This window comes from Equus asinus, chromosome 7 (assembly GCF_041296235.1).
Source record: "Equus asinus isolate D_3611 breed Donkey chromosome 7, EquAss-T2T_v2, whole genome shotgun sequence".
Classification (NCBI taxonomy): domain Eukaryota; kingdom Metazoa; phylum Chordata; class Mammalia; order Perissodactyla; family Equidae; genus Equus; species Equus asinus.
In genome coordinates this window covers 51,131,632-51,156,233 of record NC_091796.1, presented here as the reverse complement: position 1 = coordinate 51,156,233, position 24,602 = coordinate 51,131,632, and the positions used below count along the sequence as shown (strand labels likewise).

At 36.6% G+C, this 24,602-nt stretch overlaps 1 protein-coding gene across 1 annotated transcript in view; it reads left to right on the top strand.

Moving 5' to 3' along the window:
• NDC80 (NDC80 kinetochore complex component) overlaps positions 1 to 24,602 on the top strand; it is a 42,077-nt gene that overhangs the window by 620 nt on the left and 16,855 nt on the right. Inside the window, exons 2-12 of the mRNA XM_014832943.3 lie at positions 443 to 558; positions 1,995 to 2,072; positions 4,583 to 4,706; positions 4,807 to 4,979; positions 5,679 to 5,781; positions 11,586 to 11,675; positions 13,813 to 13,906; positions 15,191 to 15,297; positions 16,048 to 16,192; positions 19,298 to 19,503; positions 23,803 to 23,955. Coding sequence (XP_014688429.1) covers positions 452 to 558; positions 1,995 to 2,072; positions 4,583 to 4,706; positions 4,807 to 4,979; positions 5,679 to 5,781; positions 11,586 to 11,675; positions 13,813 to 13,906; positions 15,191 to 15,297; positions 16,048 to 16,192; positions 19,298 to 19,503; positions 23,803 to 23,955 — 1,380 coding nt within the window. The 5' untranslated portion in view covers positions 443 to 451. The remainder of the gene's footprint in view (positions 1 to 442; positions 559 to 1,994; positions 2,073 to 4,582; positions 4,707 to 4,806; positions 4,980 to 5,678; positions 5,782 to 11,585; positions 11,676 to 13,812; positions 13,907 to 15,190; positions 15,298 to 16,047; positions 16,193 to 19,297; positions 19,504 to 23,802; positions 23,956 to 24,602) is intronic.

Genomic DNA, 24,602 nt, shown 5'->3' with positions numbered 1-24,602 from the left:
AATAAGTTTAGAATACAGAGGAGAGCCCGGGGAAGGAAAAGGATAACCACAAATGTCCACTTTCCTGGAAGCCAGGGCAGGACCTGAGAAAGCTGGATGTATAGTGTCTCATACTGCAGAAGTGAGATATGGTCAATAGATTTGTCAATCGTGAGTATCCTAGGAGGCAGGGATTTCAGTTGATGTGAAGGGAATGAGATGTGAAGGTGGTCTGAGAAAGTGGAAGCAGTCTGTAGACCACTACATTAAATGAAGTTAAATAGATATTCCTTGCAAATGAAGATGTCGCCTTCATGAACAAGTAAAGATAACCTGGGAAAGATTATCTTGAAGAAACGATGAAACTTGGCTGCCTTTCTTTTTGAGGATAAAGATAATAGTTGGTGCTTAACGTACCATCTATGTCTGGAAAGATTTTTTAATACTGAATTCATGAATGCAGATCATAAGCATGAAGCGCAGTTCAGTTTCCACCGGTGGTGCTGGCCGCCTCTCTATGCAGGATTTAAGATCCCAGGACTTCAGTAAACAAGGCCTAGGCCTCCATACCCCTCAAACGTAAGTACCTTATGCGTTATCGTCTTGGGCAAAGAAATCTGTAAAGGTATTAATACAAAGATGTAGTAGGAGTAATGTCATGATAAATCTTTTCTGTTCCCAGTGCTACCTAATTTGAAGTCAGTGAAGGCTAAAAGTGGGCGTGTTACTAGGCATTATGTTTTATCTCATTTGTTCCTTAAATTCACAAAGCCACGTCCTTTACCAGGCAACCCCTAAAAGGACAGTTAATTCCCCTTCAGCATTTTTTCCTTCTTACTTTCCTCCTTTTTCATTTGTTTTATTTTTATTCCAGAGCTGCTTGTTTGAGCAGGCTCTGTGTTATATAACTTTCAATTTACTGAGGTGTATCCAACTAGCAAAGTTCTCATTCAAGGGTATTAATTTGCTCGGATGATAAGCTGCAGTTTAGTAGCAGACTACAGAACACCACTTCTCCAAACTATTTCCTCAAGATTCACTGGAAAAAGGTGTCCAGAAGCACTCGCTGTCATAAACTAGTTTTTCCCTATAAGTGATTTTCTTCCGATTAAGAGAAGGCTGTTTGTAAACCACTGTTACATGTCAATCCTTCTGTAATATCACAGTACAAGTTACTTGCTAACTGTTCTTAAATTACTTAGGTTTACGTGAATGAACCTCTGCTACTTGTAGAAAATTGAAATATTTATGTATTTTTTCTTTGAAATCAGAGAAATGTTTTGTACTGTTGCACATTACATACACCAAAAGATTTATGCCTTGAATTGTATTAGAAGCTAGAAGGCTGCCATTGTCAATGTTTTTGGTCTGTAACTTAGATAATGTACGTTCTTAAGTGTAGCTGCATTCTGATAAAGAGTACGCCTTAAAAGGAAAAATCTTAGGGGCTGGCCCCGTGGCCCAGTGGTTAAGTTCGCGCACTCCGCAGCAGGCGGCCCACTGTTTCGTTAGTTCGAATCCTGGGCGTGGACATGGCACTGCTCATCAGACCACGCTGAGGCAGCGTCCCACATGCCACAACTAGAAGAACCCACAACGAAGAATACACAACTATGTACCGGGGGGCTTTGGGGAGAAAAAGGAAAAAATAAAAAATCTTAAAAAAAAAAAAAGGAAAAATTTTAAAGGTAGCTATCATCCAAGGATTGAAAATATCTATTTTTAAATTTTTCTTTAAAGTTATCTATAAATGTGCGTATTAAGATAATTGAAGTGATAATGTGGATTGGTTTTTTTCTGATTTCTTCTTAGCACTTTAGCGTTATAACTTATACTATTTTGTTAGCCTATCCCATTTATAACACCTATGATTGCTGCTAAAAATTTGCATGATTTTGAATTATTTTTATAGATAATGAGGAAGAAGTGTTGATTCCAACATATTTCCAAAAGTCTCTTGAACTAATATTTCTTACATTTATTTTAAAGAGTTTGTTTTTCTCCTTTTCTTAAAGCAAAGAGAAACCAGCCTTTGGAAAGTTGAATATAAGCAGACCCACATCTGAAAGAAAAGTCTCTGTATTTGGTAAAAGGTAATGATATTCTCTATTAGTTTTAATGAAGGGATTCTTATAACCAGGTGTTGGGTTAGATGCTCTCAGAGTACTAGATATTAGATGGCATTCTCCCTTTCAAGAGAAAGTTATAATCTAGTTTTCCTTTGTTTTAAACGGTTACAATGATTTTATCTACTTTAGATGGTGCTAAGAGATATATCAGCACATTCAGACCACTGTTTCACTGTTACAAGTGAATAGTTGATTGAAAATTCTCTACCTAGCTTTCAGATACTATGGAATCATAGCATTTTAAAATAGGAGGAACTGTCATTGAGTCCAACATTTTAGTCCCAGACTTTTTTATACTCTTAAATATTAAGGGCACCAAAGAGCTTTTATTTTATGAGCTATATGTATTGATATTAACCATATTAGAAATTAAAATTGAGAAAATTTTAAAATGTATATTAATTCAATTTAAAAGAGCATATTAACATAAATAACATGCTTTTAATTTAAAAAACTTTTTTTCAAAAACAAAACTATTTCAGTAAGAAGAGAGACATTGTTTTACATTTTTGTGAATGTCTTCAATGTTTGGCTTAATACAAGATAGCTAGATTCTCATTTTTGTCTCTGAATTCAATCTGTTCCAATATCATGTAGCTAGCCTCTGGAAAATTCTACTGTACGCTCATGAAAGAATGAGAATGATAGAGGCAAATGATGTCTTAGTTTTACTATGAAAATAGTTTTGACTTCTCAGATCCCCTAAATCACACTTTGAGAACCAGTGTCTCGAGATCAGTGGTTGCCTGGACTGGAAGTGGGGCAAGGATTGACTGTTAAGGTGTATAGGACTTTGGGGATGATGGAAATGTTTGATATCTTGATTGTGGTAAAGATTACACAGGTGTATACATTGTCAAACCTCATCAAACTGTACACTTTAAACAGGTGCATTTTATTCCAAGCAAATTACACCTCAGTAAAGTTGATTTTTTTAAGAAGTGTTTGACCCCAAAATTGAGAAGCTATTCTTTTCTCTCACCAAAACAAATTTAACTTTGTTTTAAGACAAATCTATTTGCTCAGTTGTTTTGAAAATATTTAGAGGTGAAATATTTGTTACCTTATGAAGAGTCTTTGCCATGAAACCAAGTTAAACTGTTTCTGGTATTCATTTCAGTTGATGAGAAATCTTAAGGCAGTTTTGTAATGTAACTTTCATCTCAGAGCTGAACTTCGGAGATATTGATGATAATAATTATAAAATCTAACATTTGCTGAGCATTTTTGTAAGCCAGATATTGTCTTAAGTGCTTTATCTATATTAACTCTTTTAATCAATCCGCAGAACTGCCCTATGAGTAGATACTGTTACTGTCTCCATTTTATAGATAAAGAAATTGAAGCACAGGGAGGTTAAGTAATTTACTAAATGTCTTACAACTGGAATTTGAAACCACAGACTCTGGTTCTGGACCCTATGCTCTTAAACTATAAGTTGAATGATCAGTATTTTGATTGGTTGGGAAATTCTCTTACGATTTAAAAAGATGTCTATAAGTGCAATTTTGTGTAGATTAAGAGGTGAGTCTATGCATGTATTCCTTTTAAGGTAAAAAATATTAAAAATTAAGTAATAGCAGTATGTCGGAAAGTGGTTCTCAAATTAGCAAGTTCTCAGGGGGAAAATTAGCTAATCAATCAAGGTGGTGGAGTGAGAGGGCCCAAACTAAAGAACTTTTAGAGCCTGGACAGAAGAGAACTTGAAAGCAGCAAGCAAACTGGCAAGGAGAAATGAAGTTTTGATGAACAGAGTTGAGATATCAGAGCAATGTTCATTATAACTCAGTTTTGTGGCAGCTTTCCAATGAGGAAAATTGTTGTTCCAAGGATATTTAATAAACTACAATGCTTAGCTCAATTGGGCCACAAAGATAGGCAAAAGGAACCGTTATAAAGATTTAAACAAATAAGGTTTTGGTTTGGGTGGAGGGGTTTGGAATGGAACATATATACTGTAGCCATTAATGACTGAAAGGTAGCAACGTGGTAAATAACAGATAGATAATATTGCATGACACAAAAATCTTCATGAGAAAAAGCACACCCAACCTATTTTAACATCTCAAAGGCAATTTTCCCACAAGAAATAATGTCAAATTAAGGGGTTGGGAGTGAAGGAGCAATCCTGGTGGGGTAAATAGTAAGGTAAAAAGACAGATTATTGAATAGACTTGGAGAATGGTTGGTGCATGAGATCTAGTGGACTCAAAATGCACATTCTTTGAGGATGGTGTGTGTGTTAATAATGCAAAGCACTACAAGTGTATTTTTCTTCTCACCTTTTATACTTTACTCTTCATTATTTGCTCTTTTTCTCTGCTTTAAATAAGAGAATTCTGTTTAGTTAAATAAAAATTAAAGGATTAAACTGTTTTGACACTGATGTTAAAATATAAAACTGCCCTGAAATAATTCAGACTTGACCACAGAAGGAAGTAGTTTTGACTGACTTTTTAAAAATATGTTTCCAGAACTAGTGGACATGGATCCCGGAATAGTCAATTTGGTATATTTTCCAATTCTGAAAAAATCAAGGACCCAAGACCACTTAATGACAAAGCATTCATTCAGCAGTGTATTCGACAACTCTGTGAGGTATTTTATCATTTTAAACAATCTAAGTTGTAAGTGTTCTCTTAAATAGTTTCCGTTTTTCTATTATAAAATATTTGACATTTCATGAAAAATTTTGTAGTTTCTTACAGAAAATGGTTATGCGTATAGTGTGTCCATGAAGTCCCTACAAGCTCCTTCTGTTAAAGACTTCCTGAAGATCTTCACTTTTCTTTATGGCTTCCTCTGCCCTTCGTATGAACTTCCTGACACCAAGTTTGAAGAAGAGGTTCCAAGAATCTTTAAAGATCTTGGGTTTGTATGTTATATTTCTCGTTAGGCTAGAGAGATTTTTGGAACACAGAGAAAAATCAAACTCAATAAAATTGTAAGGATTTTAGGTTAGAGAAATAGTGTATTTTAAGGTGGTCACTGAGGGCAACATGTGTGCAGTAAATTGAAATGGCAAAAAAACAACTGTTTAGAGGTTATTACCAAACTACAGATAATAGATCATAAGGCCCTCAACTACTGAAGTGACAAGGAATAGATAGGATGAGCTAGATACCACAGATTTTATAAAAGCAAAAAAGACAGGATTGAAGGCCTGGTGAAAATGGGAAGATGAAGTCAGAAAGGGCTGTTGTGTAGAGTGAACAGGGAGGAATGGATTCGAGGAAGAGGAGTACATACATGTGCTTTATTTGGGGTACATTGGATTTGAGAGAACAAACCATCTTTTAGGAGAGAAGTCCAGCAAACTGGTTGTAAATCAAGTTCTGCAGCTTAGGGGACATATGTATAAAGTAATCTGCAGAGGAGAAACCAAAAAATACACAAGATCATTTGAGAGTAAGATAACTAAGAATAGGATCTCAATAAATATCTTACTTCTAAACAAGTCAAGACTTTGGTAGATACATGGAATTTTTTAATGTAACTTCTTGCTTAACTTAGCCATTATTTTTACAAAATTAACATATTAAGTTTCTCATTTTTTCTAATTTTTCATAGGTATCCTTTTGCATTATCCAAAAGCTCCATGTATACAGTAGGGGCCCCTCATACATGGCCTCACATTGTGGCAGCATTGGTTTGGCTGATAGACTGCATCAAGGTATTTGATTTCTCATTTTAAAATGTATATCTAGGAAAGTTTTTTTTTTTTCTTCAAGATAATTTCTATTTCTCTCCCAATTTTGCTTTTGCCGTTTATCTCAAAGTCTATGTCAGTTTTCATTTTTCAAGGCACATTTGATTTTAAGTTCTTCACACTGTTAATACATGATTCCAGAGGTAAGGGGAAGGAAGTACCACATTGGCTAGAAGATTATGTGATTTCATGGGGTTTTACAGCGCAAAAAAAACGATGAGTCAGTAGGAAATTATTTCCTCAATAACATTCATTTGTTTTCTTTCCCTTTTTTTAATTAAAATCCATCTTCATTGCAAAAAGTTTTGGAAAATAGAGGAAAACATATACAGAAAGTGATGTACCCATAATTTCACAACTCAGAGACAACACATTTCCTTGGGATATAGTTTTAAAGGTGCATTTCTGCTGCACAGATTATGTATGTTTTTTAAACCTTGTTACATGTTGACATATTTTCCTCGAGTTAAAAGCTCATCAACAATGTATGAGCATACCTGTTTTCCCACACCATAGACATTATTGTTTTATTTATTTTTTATTTATTTATTTTTAAAGATTGGCACCTGAGCTAACAAGTGTTGCCAATCTTTTTTTTTTTTTCTGCTTTTTCTCCCCAAGTCCCCCAAGTACATAGCTGTATATTTTAGTTGTGGGTCCTTCTAGTTGTGGTATGTGGGACACTGCCTCAGCATGACCTAATGAGCGGTGCCATGTCCTGACCCAGGATCTAAAAAAACCCTGGGCCACCCAAGCGGAGCATGCAAACTTAACCCCTGGGCCACAGGGCTGGCCCCAAGGCATTATTGTTTTAAAATCTTTACCCATTTAGGAGGTGAAAAATAGCTTGTTTTAAAACGTACATTATTAAAGAGATTATGTGTTTTATATGGTTTGTCATTAATATTTCTTTTAACATGCTTGTGTGTGCTTTTTTGACCTATTTTATATTTCATTATTTGCTTCTGCTATTAATTTGAACCTTTATGTATTAAATTCCTTGTATATTAAGCTTATGTAATAATTGACATGACAAGCAAAAACGTAGTAGATAATTTTTTCGTATTTGAATTTTTTTGTTTTTAAACTTGAACTTTTTTCACATTTATTATAACTGCCCATTCATGTCTTTTGCCACTTTTCTTTTTGTTGATGTGCATTTTGTACATCAAAAATAATTGAATTAGGGAAATTAGCTCTTATATATATGGTACAAGTATTTTTTCCCTTTTTTTCCTTTTGTTCAGAAATGTAAATTTTTATCTAGTCTGAAGTAGTCTCTTCCTTTTATAGCTTCTGCGTTTCCAGTCCTATTTACTGCTGGAATCCTTAAACCAATACTGTCCCCCTGACATTCTCTTGGCCATCAGCGAGGAGACATCCTGGTACACTCAGCACCACCAATTCTCAAGATAGAAGTAGAAATCCAATACCATAATTCATTAATACAACTCAAGTTTTATTGAACTTTATACATCACATTTATGTATTCAGTTTGTCTCAGTGATACCCATGGACATTGCAAAACCACCCCTCTGCTCCCGCCACCAAATACCCTTATTGTCACTAGAACGCTTTACCCTTGTTTGCCTAAGCAGCTTATGTCATTGTTATGTTTGGGAGATAGCATTTCCACAGTGATACAGGGGCTTGTGAAGTACCTGCCATGGCCTCTGTCAAGGAGAGACCTCTTGAGAGGCCTCCAAGTCCATTACATAGGTTGAAATTTCCTCTTTTCTATCTTGGTTTGCTTGAGATGGTGGAACTGAACACTATAGCAATGTGAGAATCATTGAGAGACCAAGGGTTACTTCTTCTAATTATCTTTCCCACTTAACAGAATACTAAAAATTTAGCCACACCTAGGATGGCATCCTTTACTCCCTGATGTTTAAAAAAAATTCTTTCACTTTTTCCCAAGTATTTTTATGGCTTCTTTGTATTATATTTAAATCTTATACCATCTACAGTTTATTTTAGCATTAAAAAAAGGAAATTTTATTTTATAAATGAATGTCTATGTGTTCTTATAGTTCACTAAATATCTTTAATAGGATTGTTCTGAATTAGTTCATAGATCTCCATTTCTTTAGGGTCAGGTATTGGAGCTTTATTAGCTTCCCTTGGTCGTGTCATGTTTATCTGACTTTTCATGATCCTGATTCCTTATGTTGGTCTCTGTGCATTTGAGTAAGCAATCTCCTCTCCTAGACTCCACAGGGTTGCTTTGGCAGAAACAGTTCTTCCACCAGTCACCTCAGTTTGTGTTTCTGGATGTGTCAGCTGGTAACATCCTTGGGCAGGTAGAGCTTGCTTATTAGAGTCTATTTTTGGGTGAGATTGCTGCCTGAGCTCTGAGGTTGGGAGTGTGAGGGGTGGTACCACTGGCTGAGAAGAGTTGGATAAGACTACTGACTTGGTTCCCTGCTCAAGCAAGGCTATAGGATGGACTCCATAGTTTCCTGGGTTCTCTACTCAGCCTTCCTAGATAATTGGGACTGAGTACTATACTCAGCAATAGGCTGAGCTATGAATTAGCTTCCCTGTGCTGGCGGAGCAGCAGAATAGCCCCAAAGCCTACATGGCTCATTGTTTGGGATCCCAAATCAGGCAAGAATGTGCACTAATTCTCTGGCCAGAAGGAGCCACCAGTTTTGCTCTGAATTTGGGGAAAAACAGGGGCTGTGCTCTCTTCTAGTGCCACTGTAAGTAGGGCTTCAGGGTGGGCTGAATAGCCTCTCCCATGCTCTCATTAGCTTCCCTGGTCAGGCAAGCTAAAAGCTGTAAAAAGAAGTGGGCAGGGCTACAACTTAGTTTCCCTGCCCAAGAAGTCCCTCCATAGATGCTCCAAGGCCGGCAAAGCTCTTGTTTGGGGATCAAATTAGGTAGAACTATGCACCAGTTTCCCTGCCTGGCAGGCCACCATCCTAGCCCTGCAGACAATAGGGCTGCCAACCAGGTTCTCCATTTAACTGCCACTCTCAGAGTTGCAGGGTAGGCTGCACAGATTCCTGGGAGCTCTGGTTAGGTTTCTTGGTCACGTCACGCTGGAGGCTGTATTCACCTTTGGACAGGGCTATAAATTAGCTTCCCTTCTGGATTAGGGTTGCAAAATAGGCCCCACAGCTTGCAAGGTTCTTGGGGAATAAAATCAGACAGAAGTGTGTGTTAAGCTCCCTGGATAATGGGGCTACCATCTTGGCTCTGCAGACAGAGAGCCTCTGGCCAGGTTCTTTGCTCAAGTACCACTGTAATCAGGGCTGCAGAGTGGGCTACTGAAATTCTTATGAGATCCAGTTAGGTTTTTTCGTTAGCAAGGTTGGAGGCTGTATTCAGTAGTGGGCAGGGCTATGGATTAGCTTCCCAGTCTGGAAGGGGATTAGCGGGGTGACAGAACAGGCTCCAAGGCTGGCAGGATTCTTACTGGGGAGCTAATCAGGCAGACCTGTGCGCCAAACTCCCTGGCAGACGGGGTTACTGGCTTGGCTCTGCAGATGAGCAGACCTGCTGGCCAGGTTCTCTGCTCACATGCTGCTGAGCGAAGCAGTTTTCCAGGTGCTCCAGCCAGGCTTTCTGGTCTGGGAAGGCCAAAAGCTACACTCAGCAGTAGATGGGGCTATGAATTAGCTCTCTTGCAGAACAGGCTGCAAGGCCAACAGGCTCTTTGTTTGTAGTCTAGACTCAAGTCAACCTATGTCCCAAGTTTCCTGTCCAAATGGGGCCACTGGCTTTGCTCTGTGGACAGTCAGCTCTGCCTGCTTGGCTCTTTGCTCTAGTGTTTCTGGGCTAAGCAGCTTTTCAGGTGTTCCAGCCAGGCTTCTGGTCCGGTGGGGCTAGGAGCTTACACTCAGCAGTGGGTTGGGCTATGTATTAGTTTCCTGCCTCGGCAGAGGGGCAGACCAGGCTCCAGGGCCACCAAGGCTCTTTGTTTGAGGTCCTGAATCAGGCAGACCTGTGCCCCACCAAGTTCCCTGGTCAGACTGCACCACCATCTTGGCTCTGCAGGTGAGCAAAGCCACTGGTTATTGGAACTACTTCTTGGTAGTTGGAACTCGGTCTGGCAAGATCCAAGTGCTGGTTGCTGTAAGCCCCTCCACCCTCCATCACAATCTAATTCCCAGTGATCAAGCCTCAAAGATTCCTCCAAAATCCTAGAGAGGCGAGACCAGAGTATAACTCCCAGGAAGGGACCCACAATGCTGGAGGAGCTGGATGTCTACACTGGGCTCTCTTTTCCCTCTTGAGGAATCAGAGGCTCAAGGGAGCCGTCTTGGCTCAGCGCTGCCAGGCCTGGGGGAGGGGCAGTGCGGTCAGGGTGTAGCCACTCCTCTTATCCTTCTAATGTGGTCCCTCTCCGTCTCTGTGGTGCAGAGCGGTGCTTCAGCCTCAATCCCATGTTCTAGGGTTTCACTGTGGTAGTTGTCCATGAATAGTTGTTAATTGCTCTTCTTGTGAAGCAGGGCAAAGTTGGGAATGATCTATTTCACCATTTCAGAGACTTTACCCTCTTCACAGTTTTGAATTGTCACCAATATATTCTTAAACCTATTTCTCTCTTCTTTTTTCCTATCCATGCATTATGACCATTCTAATTCTTGTAGCTCTCTAATATGTTTTATCTCGTAGAGGAAGATTCTTACTGCTTTTCACAATTTTCTAGCTATTCTCTCTCACTCTTTAAATTATTTTTTCAAATTCCAAAAGATATCTTGTTGTAATTTTTTTTTTTACTGTTATGGCATTGAATTCATAGATATATTGCAGGGAGATTCCCGTCTTGACAATATTTAGTCTTGTCATTTGGGAAAGTGATAAATCTCTCTTTAATTCGTATCTTTTTTTCCCTCAGTAAAACTGTAGTTTTCTTCATATCCGTCCACACATTTTTATTAAGGAGATTCTGTGTGTTTTGTTTCTACAGTGCACAGGCTTTTTCCCTTTTTTTGTTTTTTATGTTTTTTTCATTTTATTTCTAACGTTATTACTAAGGGAGTTTTTTTGTATTTACTACCCTTATTGAATTGCCTTATTACTACTGTTTTCAATTGTTTTCTGTTACTACCACTGTTTTCCAGTGAAATATTTTCACTTTATCATTCAGTTAGCATATATTCAGATAGAAGATAATATTTATTATGTTGAAATTTATCCACCTGTTTCTAATTTTTATCAAAAATGATCATTGGTGGTTATCATATGCTTTTGCAGGATCTCTTGAGATTATTGTTTTCTCTTAACCTATTCATATGATATATTTGTTCCCTAATAGCCTTTATTTGTTCATTGTTTATTATTCCTTCACTCTACTCCTGAATTCAGTTTGTTAATGTTTTATAAATAAAGTGTTATTTCTTCCCTCACTCCCACTCTGCCTCCTAGCACAGAGCATTGCATATTATAGGTCCTTATTACAGTGTTTGAGTGATAGGAGTTTCACCCGAGTTACCCTTTCTCCTCTACTCAGAATCATGAAGAGGAGGTCCAAGAGCTCCAGGTTAGCTTTTTGGTTAGTAGTCAAAGTGGCCTAGGGTCTTGCTTATCCCAGATCCCTCTGAGCCCATCCTGTTTTAGTCCTAAAGGATTTAGTTACTAAAATCAAATGATTATATTTTAAGTTTCAATAAAATAACCTCTCAAGAGACTTTCAGTCATGCAATAAGGTAAATGCTTCTAAAAATGACACTAAAAACAAATTTGACAAAACATGAAAGCGATGTGTTTTTCTCATAAACTTAATCAACTTAATATGTTGCTTGTGTACTAATTAGTTACACACTGCCATGAAAGAAAGCTCCCCTATATTTGATGATGGACAGCCTTGGGGAGAAGAAACTGAAGATGGAATTATGCATAATAAGGTACTTTACATAACCATAAACATGAGAGTTATCTTGATATTATTAACTAAATGTGTCACTATTGAAATTAATATATTCTTTTGTAGAGCTTGTCTTTTTGCTTCCTGAAAAACTTCCAAAACTGATTTTTAAAATATATCAATATATTTACTCTTGGAATTACATTGTAATTTCCTAATTAACTAGGCACAGAAATTTGAAAATGTTAACTAAGTAAAAAATGCAAGGCAATTGGAATTAAATCATAATATGTTGTTGTTATGTATATAGATGTAACATTTCTTTTCCTCCCCCATTTTTTAGAATGAAGATATCAATAGTGGCAACATTTTTTAATATAATTCTTTGCCAATACAAAGTATAATAGATTAGGCCTTAGAATATTGCATTTTGGTTTTTTGTTTGTTAGTTTTGTTTTGGCCTTTTTAGTTAGGCATATTGCCACTTAGATCAGAGTTGCCACTCCCAAAAGTGATTGAGGTAAAAGTAAACAGATAATCTAAATTGATTCCCAAACCATAGTTTATAGGAGCTTAAACCGTGTAACTAACTCCAGTCTATTTCCTAAAATACACAAATTTATATGTCCAAATGGAGCAAACACTAACTCCAAGGAATACATTTATAATATTGAGATTAAACATTAATGTCCCCCAGCATATGTAAAAGACCAGTCACCATGCCAGGTCCCTAAAAAGAAAAACCATTTCCTGCTCTAATTCTAATCTTCACTCTTTGGAGCATTTGTCATAAAAAGAAAGTAGAAATAACTTTGGTCTCATCTTTCATTACTACCTGGGAAATAGTTCAAAGATATATCAACTGATTGGTGTGGTATCATTGCTTTTTTTTTCTTACAAAGAATAGCCATGCCCCTTTCCTGCTTCAGCAATGATCCCTGCAGGAGAAGCATCTAGAAAGCCTTTGATCCTACTTTTGAGAGAATTCTCCTCCCACGTTGCAATATGTGTGCTGTACTAGATTTATTTATACCTTAGTTTTCACCCAAACACAATTACAACACCTATTAAATATTAAATTTATTGACTTTCATGCTAAAGGCTTAAACCAGTAAAAGTTAGTCTTGCTATTTTAGCTTATTTCAGATGACAATATATAGAGAAGCACTTTGGAAACTATAAAGTGCCATTTCTAATTAAAGGAATTTATCAAAGTATCCAACTTCACCATATTCTGAGCCTCTCTCTAGCTTTGTGGGTCCAGAAACTTAATTTTTTTTTTAAACTGCAAAATCAAAATTGACCAAGCTTAAGGAAACTGATTCACTCTTTCCAAATTTATAGGAGACTCATCTGAAGTAGAATGAACTGTATGAATTTCCCATCAGTGGTACACCTTTCCAGTTACAGGAATACTCATCCTACCTATTAAGGATTCCCCTTCCATATCAACCAAGTAATGAGAAGGTTGCTTAGTAAGCAGAGAATCAGCACAAAGGGAATTGGTTTGTCTTGAAGGATATTTATTTCATCTAGGCTATGGAAAATTCTGGTCAGCCATCCTTACCTCCTAACAAAGTGTTCATCATCAGTGACCAAAACAACACATAACTGCAAAATACAGTGTTACTTTCTCTTGGATAAATATTAGGAATGCTAGTATTCCACTGTTTAGATCTCTCCTAACCATGCCACTTTTTAGCCTGAAGTTACAATATAATTACAGCCTTTATTAATTAGATTCCGGTTTTCACAACTAGACCTGCAGTTTACTTGGGCTTAGATGATCAACAATTTATTTAAATTTTTCATAAGGTACATTATCTCTAAAAATGATTGTTCGTGCATTCTATGTTGAATTATATTTGTTAATAAGCTTCCTTATTCGACCTTCTCACAATTCTGAAGGTATGGTTTCTTTACTTTTTACTAAAAATCACCTTTATCCAAATTTGTGTTCTTGTCATCCTCATTATTCACATTAGAAATATCATACTGAATAAGTCTGTGCAGCATAATTAACGATATACCCTAGGTTTGTGTCTTATTTATAGGAGTTCATATAACTACTTAGTATTCCTTTTATTTTTTTAATTCAAATTTAAATTTCCACTTAGAAAAGTGAAACTAAATAGAGAATCATGGCTTTGTTTTTTAAATCTTCTGAACCCAATCAGTTGTTTTTGGACTACACCATAAAATGCTACGAGAGTTTCATGACTGGTGCCGACAGCTTTGAAGAGATGAATGCAGAGTTGCAGTCGAAGCTGAGTAAGTGTTCCCATTCCTAGTGTGCTCACTTTTGGTCATTTATTTAACTGTGTTCATGGAGTTGTAGGTTATCTTACCATGCCAGTGTTTATATGAGCTACCCCCTTTAAATGCATTTAGATGCCTACTGATTTTTATCTTCATTGTTTTTTTGGTGGAGAGAAGTAATAATTAAGCAGAAAGAATACTGGTGCTGAAGTCAGACCTGATGTATGACCCTTTACTGGCTGTGTGACCTTAACAAACTACTTAACCTGTCTTATAAAGTTTTGCAAGATTAGATGGCAGTGTGTATAAAGTATCAAACACATTACCAGGAGCACAGATGATAATCAGTGAATGTTACTCCTCTGAGGGGATAATTTCCCTGTGATATCCTTGCTTTACTATTTGAGAAATTAAAGCACCAATTAGTCAAAAGACATAAGGTCTCTTTCAAAATTTTTGGTAGAAAGTAAACGGGCCATTATATTTCCAAAGAAAGAAATTCTTTATTTCTCTACTCGGCTATAATCTAGTGACATTCACTATTTGCTGGCCAACTCTAAATGTTCCAGAGATATTATTTTACATTGTTGTTCCTTTTATTGAAATAGTCTTGTATGTAAAATGCCAGAGTGAGAGATAAAAATAGATAAATTTAAGATGTGTAAAGCTGTTCCTCCAAAGACAATGGAATCAATCAAAACAGGACAATATCACCTTGCCACTAGCACAAAAGGTGAAAGCAGTCCCTCATGTTCCCATGGGATGTACCTTCCTGAAGAGTAACCAGGATAATTTCAGCTTGTCCACATGAGAAAGGGAGCAAGGTAAATGAGGTTTTGTTTTAAAAGAGGAAAATTCATAGTGATCTAATACAGAAAGCATCTAGTGAGTTCTTTGATATTTGTTTATAATTAATTAAGCATATAAATTGCATTCAAACAATATTTATTGTATACTTGCTGTGTTCTAGCCACCATTTAGGCACTGAGGATACAGTAATGAATAAGAGATAAAGATCTCTGCCCTTATGAGCTTATATTTTATTAGAGACAATAATTAAATGAAGAACTGTTAGTCAAATGGTGATAAGTGCTACAGAGAAAAATAAAGCAGGATGAGGTAGAGAGTGTAGTGAAGGGAAAGATTTGCTATTTTCCAGAGGGTAAGATATCCTTCATTGATAGTGTTTTGAGCAAAGACCAGAAGGAAATGAGGGAGAGAGCAGTGGTGAAAACCTGGGAAAGAATGTTCTAGGCAGATCTGAGATCTTATGAAGTTTATGTGTTTTGTCTCCAGAGGATTTATTTAATGTAGACGCTTCCAAGCTGGAATCGTTAGCAGCAAAAAACAAAGCATTGAATGAACAGATTGCAAAACTGGAACAAGAAAGAGAGAAAGAACCGGTTAGTAAATGTGCTTATCTTCAGTAGGCTTACACACTTACATAGCTCTTTTGGACTCTTGGGTCTCCTTAGAGAATACCAGCAGTTTCTTTATCAAATTTTTTTTAAAAAGTAGGTTAGCAAAATAAGCTTCTGAAAAGTTAAAATTTTTTACACAGGACAGAACCCCCAGTGAAAACATGTTTGGTATCTCTGGAGCTTTGTTGTCCCTTGTGCTCTATCAGTCTTGGACTAATCATGTTCAGAATATGATGAAAGAGTCTTACCTGTTTACGTAAGACCAAAAAGATCTTTTGAACAAGTCCCGATGTCACACACCTCTAGGGAGCACTATTTACAAGAGGCCCTGAGTTTCGTAGTTAGTGGAAAGGGAATGGTAATGAGTGGGTTTATATAGTATATTGTATCTTAAGGGCTTTCTAAAAGTTAAATGATAATATCCAGATATCTAATTTTATGTTATGTATTATATTACTGAAGCTCCCAGTCTGTTCTGTAAAATATCAGATTTTAAATGTTTGTGCTTTTTTATTCTAGCCCTTGACTTTTTTCTATCCCGAATTGACTTTTTAGAAAGTACATCTTCTGAATTAGGTAATAACAGTAAAATCCCCTTGTAGTTCTTTTGACTTCCTCTAAAAATCAAAGGAAAACTCTAATTTACCTTTCTCTAATATTGCTGTACTTTCAAGTAAAGTATGGAATGATTATTGATGAGAATAACTAATTCAATGGTCTTTTCTTTTAAAGAATCGTCTAGAGTCATTGAGAAAACTGAAAGCTTCCTTACAAGCAGATGTTCAAAAATATCAGGCATACATGAGCAATTTGGAGTCTCATTCAGCCATTCTTGACCAGAAATTGAGTGGTCTTGATGAAGAAATTTCTAGAGTAGGTAAGTACAACTAACGCTGGAAGAGATCATTCAGAGTTGGATTGGGCCCAGAGTTGGATGGGGACCTGTGTGGGATTTATCATATAGAAGCAGCTTTGTCATCCATGTCTTTTTTCCTTTAATGGCAAATGGCTATAGCAGGCTGCCAAATTTTCAGTGCCTTCTGTATCAGCTTTCTGAGACTGCTGCTGTAACAAATTAACACAAACTTGGTTGCTTAAAACAACAGAAATTCGCAGTTTGAAAGGCTAGAAGTTCGAAATCCAGCAGGGCCACACTTCACTGGAAGAGTCTGGGAGAGAATCCATTCTTTACCTCTTCTAGCTTATGGTGTCTGATGGCATTCCTGAGATTACGGCCATGTCAGTCCAATCTCTGCCTCCATCCCCACATTGCCTTCTGTTGTGTCTCTCTCTCCTCTTCTGTCTTTGTTAATTTCTCTCTGTCTCTATCTTTTTGGGGTTTTTTTTGTTTTTTGTTTTTTTTAAGATTAGCCCTGAGCTAACATCCGCCAATCCTCCTCTTTTTGCTGAGGAAGACTGGCCCTGACCTAACTTCCATGCCCATCTTCCTCTACTTTATGTGTGGGACACCTGCCACAGCATGGCTTGCCAAGTGGTGCCATGTCCACACCCAGGATCCGAACCAGCAAACCCCAGGCTGCCGAAGCAGAACGTGCTCACTTACCTACTGCACTGCCAGGCTGGCCCCATCAGCCTCTGTCTTTTGAGAACATTTATGATGGCATTTAGAGTCCACCTAGATAATCCAGGGTAATCTCATCTCAAAATACTTAATTTAATCACATCTGCCAAAACCTCTTTTCCAAATAAGGTAACGTTTACAAACTCCAGCAATTAGGACTTCACGTCTTCGGGTGGCCATTATTCAACCTACTCTACCTTCTAAGATGTTTTCAGGCACCTGGCTTTTTGAGGCCAAGCTTACCTAAGAACATCTGCTGCCTGAATAAAATATATATTCTATTCCACCTTGTAATTAATAAGCCAGATTCTTAAATCTCTGCTGACCTCAGTCTGCTATAATTGTCTTATCCTCCGTCACTACCTCAGCAGCTTATACTGATTAAAAATAAGGTGAAAAGATGCACGTACTACAATTCTTTGAAAGCAAAGGTCCAATTAAAGAAAGGTTGTTTGTATCCTAGTGTTCCTAACATTTTCATAAACACACATCAATCTTAATCATAAAACTCTGAAAATACTGTGGCACGTGAATTGATTGATACTTCGGTGGTGCCAAAAGGAGAGGAAACGAAGGTATCTACAAATTACATAGCCCATTGGACCACAGCTTACAGAATAAAAACTATGTGGACCTACTACACTATTTTCCCACATCTTTGCCTGCTTCAGTTTTATTCTTTTAGGATTTTAAAAGCTGTATCTTTCCCACGTAGGAGTTCTATAGATACTCCTTAGGATGTTTGATCTGACTTTTAGTCTATAGAATATTGATTATCTGTCAAGTCAAGGATAATAATTATCTGGGGTATTTGCTGAATCAGTTTATTTTTTTCCACATAACTCTGACTACATATATTAGATTTGCTCTAAACCAATTCTTTAAATAGTTTACACTTGGCCCCTAATGTTTGTCTCCATGATGACAAGGAAGCATAGACTCATTTCCTATTATAGCAATGTTTGTAATGCAATTAAATCAATACTTTATAATATTAATACTATATCTTCCTTATTGGTATTTAATCAAGAGAGCTTTCATACTTCCTCTATGTTTCTTGTATTTTTTTCCAGTAATTGCAAATTGAGTAGGTGAGAGAAAATACTTCAGCAATCATTTGCTAGTCCAGAGCAATTTAGTTTGATTATTAGATAACTGTTAATAACAATAATTAGATAACTGTTAAACTAAGATATTTTTATTCTGAGTATTTTAACTTTCTTGATTGTTTGAAGCCCTTCATAGCCAAGAGTGAATGAGACGTTTGAACTCTCTAGATATTGTACATTGTGAATTTTTTGTGCAGATTCCTGTAATAAATGTATAAAATTTTACTTAAACCAACAGTTAATTTATTTTTATTTTGAGCTCAGGTGGGAGTTTCCCAACTACAGTGCTACGAATAGGTTATGACAAAGCCAAAATCTTGATCCTCTCAGCCTTTGGGATGATTCTCTTGGCCCCTTTGGTCAGCCATTAAAAATACTGTCATATTCTTTTAAGCTATGAGTCACAAAAGGTTGGAAAACACAATTCTATATAACCCCAAATATTTTAAATTTGATAGCTTTTCTTCAGTCTGCAGGTCCTTGGCTGATCATTTGCTGTTTGTATGTACCATTTTCTCTTGGTCATTCTTGATTACAAATTTTGGTAAATAGACAAAGCAAGAACCTAACCATTATGGTTGCTTAATATCTGATGAAACCACTGAAAATGTCAATGAAATAAGAATAAACTGATGTGTTTTAGTATAAATTTTTTTTTTTTAAGATTTTATTTTTTTCCTTTTTCTCCCCAAAGCCCCCCAGTACATAGTTGTATATTCTTCGTTCTGGGTCCTTCTAGTTGTGGCATGTGGGACGCTGCCTCAGCGTGGTTTGATGAGTGGTGCCATGTCCGCGCCCAGGATTTGAACCAACGAAACACTGGGCCGCCTGCAGCGGAGCGCACGAACTTAACCACTCGGCCACGGGGCCAGCCCCTAAATATTTTTATGTTTATGAAAAACTTGTGGGTTTTCTGACTTATTGCAGAGACTCATGCAGGAGTATTAAATGCATTTGAACTGAACATTCACAGACTATCCCTTGAAAGTGTAACAATTCTTAATCATAATCAATATGTGTGGGACCATATTTTTTTCATGTAGCACTTTCTGAAAACCATAGCAAGCCAAAAAAGAAATAAGGTTCTAAACATAAAACTTTTAATTGTATCATCTTTCAAGAATGTTATCAACAAGGTGGAATCAGACAGGATTATCTTAAAAAAGAAGAGAAAAATACACATGTACATAACTTAGAAATTCAGACATCTTAATCAACCCTGTTAAATAATGGCATCAATTTCTTTGTAGGAATTGAAGGAACTTAACAAATTTGTTTTTTTTCAATGCAGAAATAGAGTGTGAAACAATGAAACAGGAGAATACTCGACTACAAAATATTGTTGCTAATCAGAAGTACTCAGTTGCAGACATTGAGAGAATAAATCATGAAAGAAATGAATTGCAGCAGACCATTAATAAATTAACCAAGGACCTGGAGGCTGAACAACAACAGTTGTGGAATGAGGAGCTAAAATATGCCAGAGGCAAAGAGGCGGTATGTCATACTATTTCCAGAGCGGCAGCTCGTCAGAGCTGACCTTTGTAGAGGTCTGTCCCAGTTAGGAGAGGCTGAGTGGGTGGAATAAATTGGCTAAGGAGATACAATTTTTTAACATTGACATTCTACTGAAACAAACTCATCCCTTTATGTCAATTAAGTAACACCCCAATTTCTCTCAATCAGATTTTAGGTGGCCTGTGTTTTCTAACAGTGAGCTCATAAATAAGCAAAAATATCTCTAAGGCCATGAAAATAACTTTCATAAATCCTGTGCCGTTTATTCTAGAAGAGGATATGTGTCACCTCTTCACTTACCTATTCACTACTCAAACACTTACTTAACATCTGCTGTGTGCCCATTGCCATGCTGGGCATAGAGGAAATAAAGATAAAAAGGCATAGACTCTCCCCTCAGGAAACTTCCAATCTAGTTGATATTTTTCTACCGTGAGATCAGACCTCTAATAGATGTTTGCACAGGGTACCAGATTTAGTGTGCATGGTGTGGGGAGATGGATGAGGTGGTTTTTAGAAAGGCTTGCTTGAAGAGATAACACCTGAACTGAATTGAGAAGAGTTAACATGGCAAGGGTAGGAGAGTCAGCAAACAAAGGAATATATGGGAAAGCTCAGAGAGAAAATAGCATGGTACACTCTAATATAAGCTTTTCAAATGGCTGGAGCTTAATAGCAAGGGATGGGGGCACATGGCAAAAGACAAGACTCAAGAGATAAGCATAGACCAGATGATGAAGATCATTTTCATGTTTAGATGTTTAGACTTTATCCTGAAACTTCCAAGAAGCCATTAAAATTTTTAAACAGATATGATCACATTTCAGAGAAATCTCACATTTGGTAATGTGAAAAATGGGTTGGAAGGGAGCAAAACCGTCAGTTAAGGATCTGTGGCAGTGATGTGGTAGAAATTACAAGCTGAATTTAGATAATGCTAGTGGAGATTCAAAGACATGAGTGGGTTCTGGCTACTTAGGAGGCTGAGCGAATAAGGCTTGATAAAAGAGGGGAGCAGTCAGTGTCTGGTGTGGGCCGTGGGGGAAGCAGTAGTAGCACACAGGAATAGAAGAGAAGGAGAAGTTGCCTGTCAGAAATGGGGATAGTATGCTGGATCTGTTGTGTCCAGGGAGCATCCAAGTGAAAATAACTAATAGACCATTGTTATGTGGGGCTGGACCTCAGTATAAAATATCTGGGTTTGTAATACAGAGTTGGTAAAAATCAGTATATATTGTGATTGATATATTACAAGGCACAAGTATAGGTGAATTCACCAGGGAAGAATGCATAGGGGGAAGATAGAACTCTGAGAACACCAACATCTTGGAGTTGAGGCCTTGAAGAGAAGCCTAAAAGGAACCTGAGGACTAGCCAGAGAGATCAAGAGAATAGAAGCTAAGAGAGGGAAGAGTCAAGAAGGAATAAGCAGTGTCAAGTGCAGTAAAGGATTAAAAAGTTTCTGTCAGGGATTAAAAAGTTTCTGTCAGATTCAGTAACAGCAGTCACTAGTGACTGCATCAGAACCAAATTATTTGACTTCATTTTCATTTTTAACCAATGTTGTTGAGAAAGTGGGCTTATTGACCACATGAACTTCTAGATAATTAAAGTTTATCCTTATTTTTGTTGGCAGTCCTTTATAAATGCTCTGTGTGTCTGCCTTATTTAGCTATACGTTAATTACTCTTACTTTTCAATGTCGCTCTCGTTAGACGTGAACTTTTTCTTAGTGCTTCGGCATAATCGTGGACATGACGTCGTGTATTCTAAAACAATGTAATAAGTTAACAGGCTGTCTAAGAACATTTTTCCCTTCAAATAGTTCCAACAATTATCTTTTCTGCTATTACATTATTTGCATTCCTAAGAAAATTTATGTAAGTTAAGACTTTTTTTAAGAAAAGGTAAGAAAGTATGTCATTCAAAAGGCTTTTTTTTTAATGGAGAAAAGCTGACTGGAGAGTTTCCAAATTAAATTTTGGTTTGAAGTTCTTCACCCTAGTATTTTCAGTTAGAATGTTTGTTCATTGGTAAGTGTAGTTCTGAAATTTAAACCTCACTGAGAAAAATTTAGTCTCTATCTTTTGCTCCAAAAGTAATAGGGTATTTTTGTCCTATTATTGCCAGTACTTTCCTTAGTACAGTTAAAATAAAAACAGTAGTTCAAACAAAGCAGTTGTGTTTGCCTAAGAGGGCAATACTGGTTTTTCATCCTGGTCACATTATAAAATACATTATAGGCATGGTGCAAATAGTTTCTTAATCATTCAAGTTTTAACTTTTTTGCATTTTTAAAAGTCTGTATTTTACACACCTGAATATGTAATTGTTAATATGGAATAGACAGTTCAGTATGAGCAGTAAGCATTACCCCCTTTTATGACCCTGTTTCACCATATTTTTGCTTTGCCTTAACATCTGTACTGCCTTATCCTCCTGATCCTCTAGGTAATCTCTCTCCCTGTGTATTAAGGAGAAAAATATACACTTATAAGAAATAGCCTGTGGTGATGATCCCAAAAGACTTTGAACCTAGAACTTGGTAAACCTATTTCAGCCCTGGACTTGCCTCCACACACCAATGTGACCTCAACATGTCATCTAACCTCTCATAGCCTCAGTTTCCTTATTTATAAAATGAAGTGTGGTTAGACTAGATCCGTGAACCCAAAATAAGTTATTTCAACAGATGTTAATGACTATATTTTCTCTCTCAAGCACAGTGTGGGAAAGGGGAAATTATGAATCTCTAGACTAGGTAAACTCTGAGTTTACCTGAAGTTAGCTGTATGAATGCTATTTTTGATTGGGAGGATCAAGCTGAAAGAAGAAGATTATCTGGGAAGTAGGTAAGCAGTAGCTAATGAGGGGCCAGAGGAGGGCCATGGGCAGTGAGGAGAAAGCCTTAGAGCACTGTGTAAGAGAGTATTAAAGAATGGTAGCAGAATGTAAAAGTTCAACAGAAGCATTTCGTTCATCATCTTTTCTGGACTAATTTTTATTCCACACGCCACCTCTGACTGGTAACCTTCTGGAGCTCTATCTTGAGGTAGACATTGAGACTACATCTGCACTCATCATGAAAGAGTGTGATATGTTTTCACTGTCTAAAATGGTTGTGGGAAGGGAAAATGTGCCACATATTTGCTCTCCCTGCAGTTTGGTGTGATGAAGTGCGTGGGTTTGTGAAAGCTGTTTTCATTAGGTAAATAAAATGCTAGAGAAGAACAGAAGAAACTACCCCAAGACACTTTAGTGTAACAACAAATAGACCTACATACCTTTATAGTCCCTAGAGAGCTACTTTATTACAAATTATAGTGGTCGAAATGATTTCCTGATTCACTAATAAAAAAATCTTTAATATATAAGTAGTACTGCTTTTGAGAACTGATAAATTTTTGGAAATTGCAAATTATCTAAGCAAGTTCTGATGGGTGCTGTTGCCACTGCCTTCTTTCACTCAAAGTATTCCTTGTTAGGGATAAGTAGCAGCAGTGAGGAACCAAGTGTATTAAATAGAGGAAGCAGGGTGGAAATACATTGCTTAAACTCTGCAAATTCTTCTATTTAATCAAATATTGAATATCTACTATTATAGGTGCTGGGGATGCAGCTGCTTTCATGGCCTTTACATTCAAGTAGTGGATTAAACAAATAAATAATATATGTCAGGGAGTAATAAGTGCAATGAAGAAAAATAAAGTAAGAGGATAGAGAAATTGAGGGGGCCATATGGAAAGCCTTTCTGATGCTGTAATTTGAACAGAGCCTTGAAAGAAGGAAGGAGACCAGGAAATGTTGAATATGTTGCTAAAATATTTTTATCAAAGCAGTTCAAATAACATTTTGAGACTTAAATGATTACATTTCACTTATTTTAGGTAAGTGAAATGTTTTGTTCATTGACAGAACTAAGTTTTGTTGGTGTTTGTTTCATAATTTCTCTGACACTTTAAAAAGTGAGTTTTAGTTAATACCTAAATATGGACTCTTATTCTAAACCATTTGTCAGATAATGGAAGAACAGTAGTATATTGCTTACTAATTAATTATAGTCTTAAAATTATCTTACAAATTTAGTGAGTAAAATCTTTCATTCTTTGTATTTTAAGACTGCCACCCTTACTACTAAAAAATACTAAATTACTAAACTACCAAAACATAGACACAATATAATGTTTGTGTAAAATTGCAGAAATGCTAATTGAAAATCATATGGAGTGGGGCTGTTTGAATTTTTTTAACATTTCTTTTTCTCTTCTCTTCTTACAGATTGAAACACAATTAGCAGAGTATCACAAATTGGCTAGAAAATTAAAACTTATTCCTAAGGGTGCTGAGAATTCCAAAGGTTATGACTTTGAAATTAAGTTTAATCCTGAAGCTGGAGCCAACTGCCTTGTCAAATACCGAGCTCAAGTTTATGTAAGTAATCACGAATATTTCAAAAGGTTTATAAATGGTGTGATGGATGTCTGGTTCATATACTTGTAAGTAAGAGTTTAAATTGTAGCATGTCCGTAACTCAGGACTAAACATAGAAATACAACACTGAAACTTTTTATCTCCTTTCTTCTTGGTATTAGAAATCTCTCTATTGTACCTTATTCTTTAAATTACAAAGCCTTTTATTCCTCTCTACCTAACTTTATTCGACTATCCAGTAAAAAAATTGATTACATATAAAATAGACACCAGGATTATAAAGACAACAATGACCTGACCTTTGCTGTCAAGTTGCTACCGGTCCCCTCAGGGGAGAAAAACATAAATAAATAAATGCTATGTGCATGCTTTATTAGAACATTTTCCAAGGTGTGGTTACAAGATCAATTCTTTCCAGAACTGAGAGAAAAGTGTCCACAGAGATGGTGAACCTGGGACAGAATCTCAAAAGATGAAGTATTTGCGGGGGTGGTCTGTGGAAAAGAGTCAGGCACAAGGACACACATGAAGGCGTGAAATATAATGGGGCATTTAGTAACACTAGCAGTCAATGATGAGAAATCTACACTAATTTTTAGATATGGTCAAGAATGTAATTTGGGGAGGAAAATTTTTAAATTGCTCTT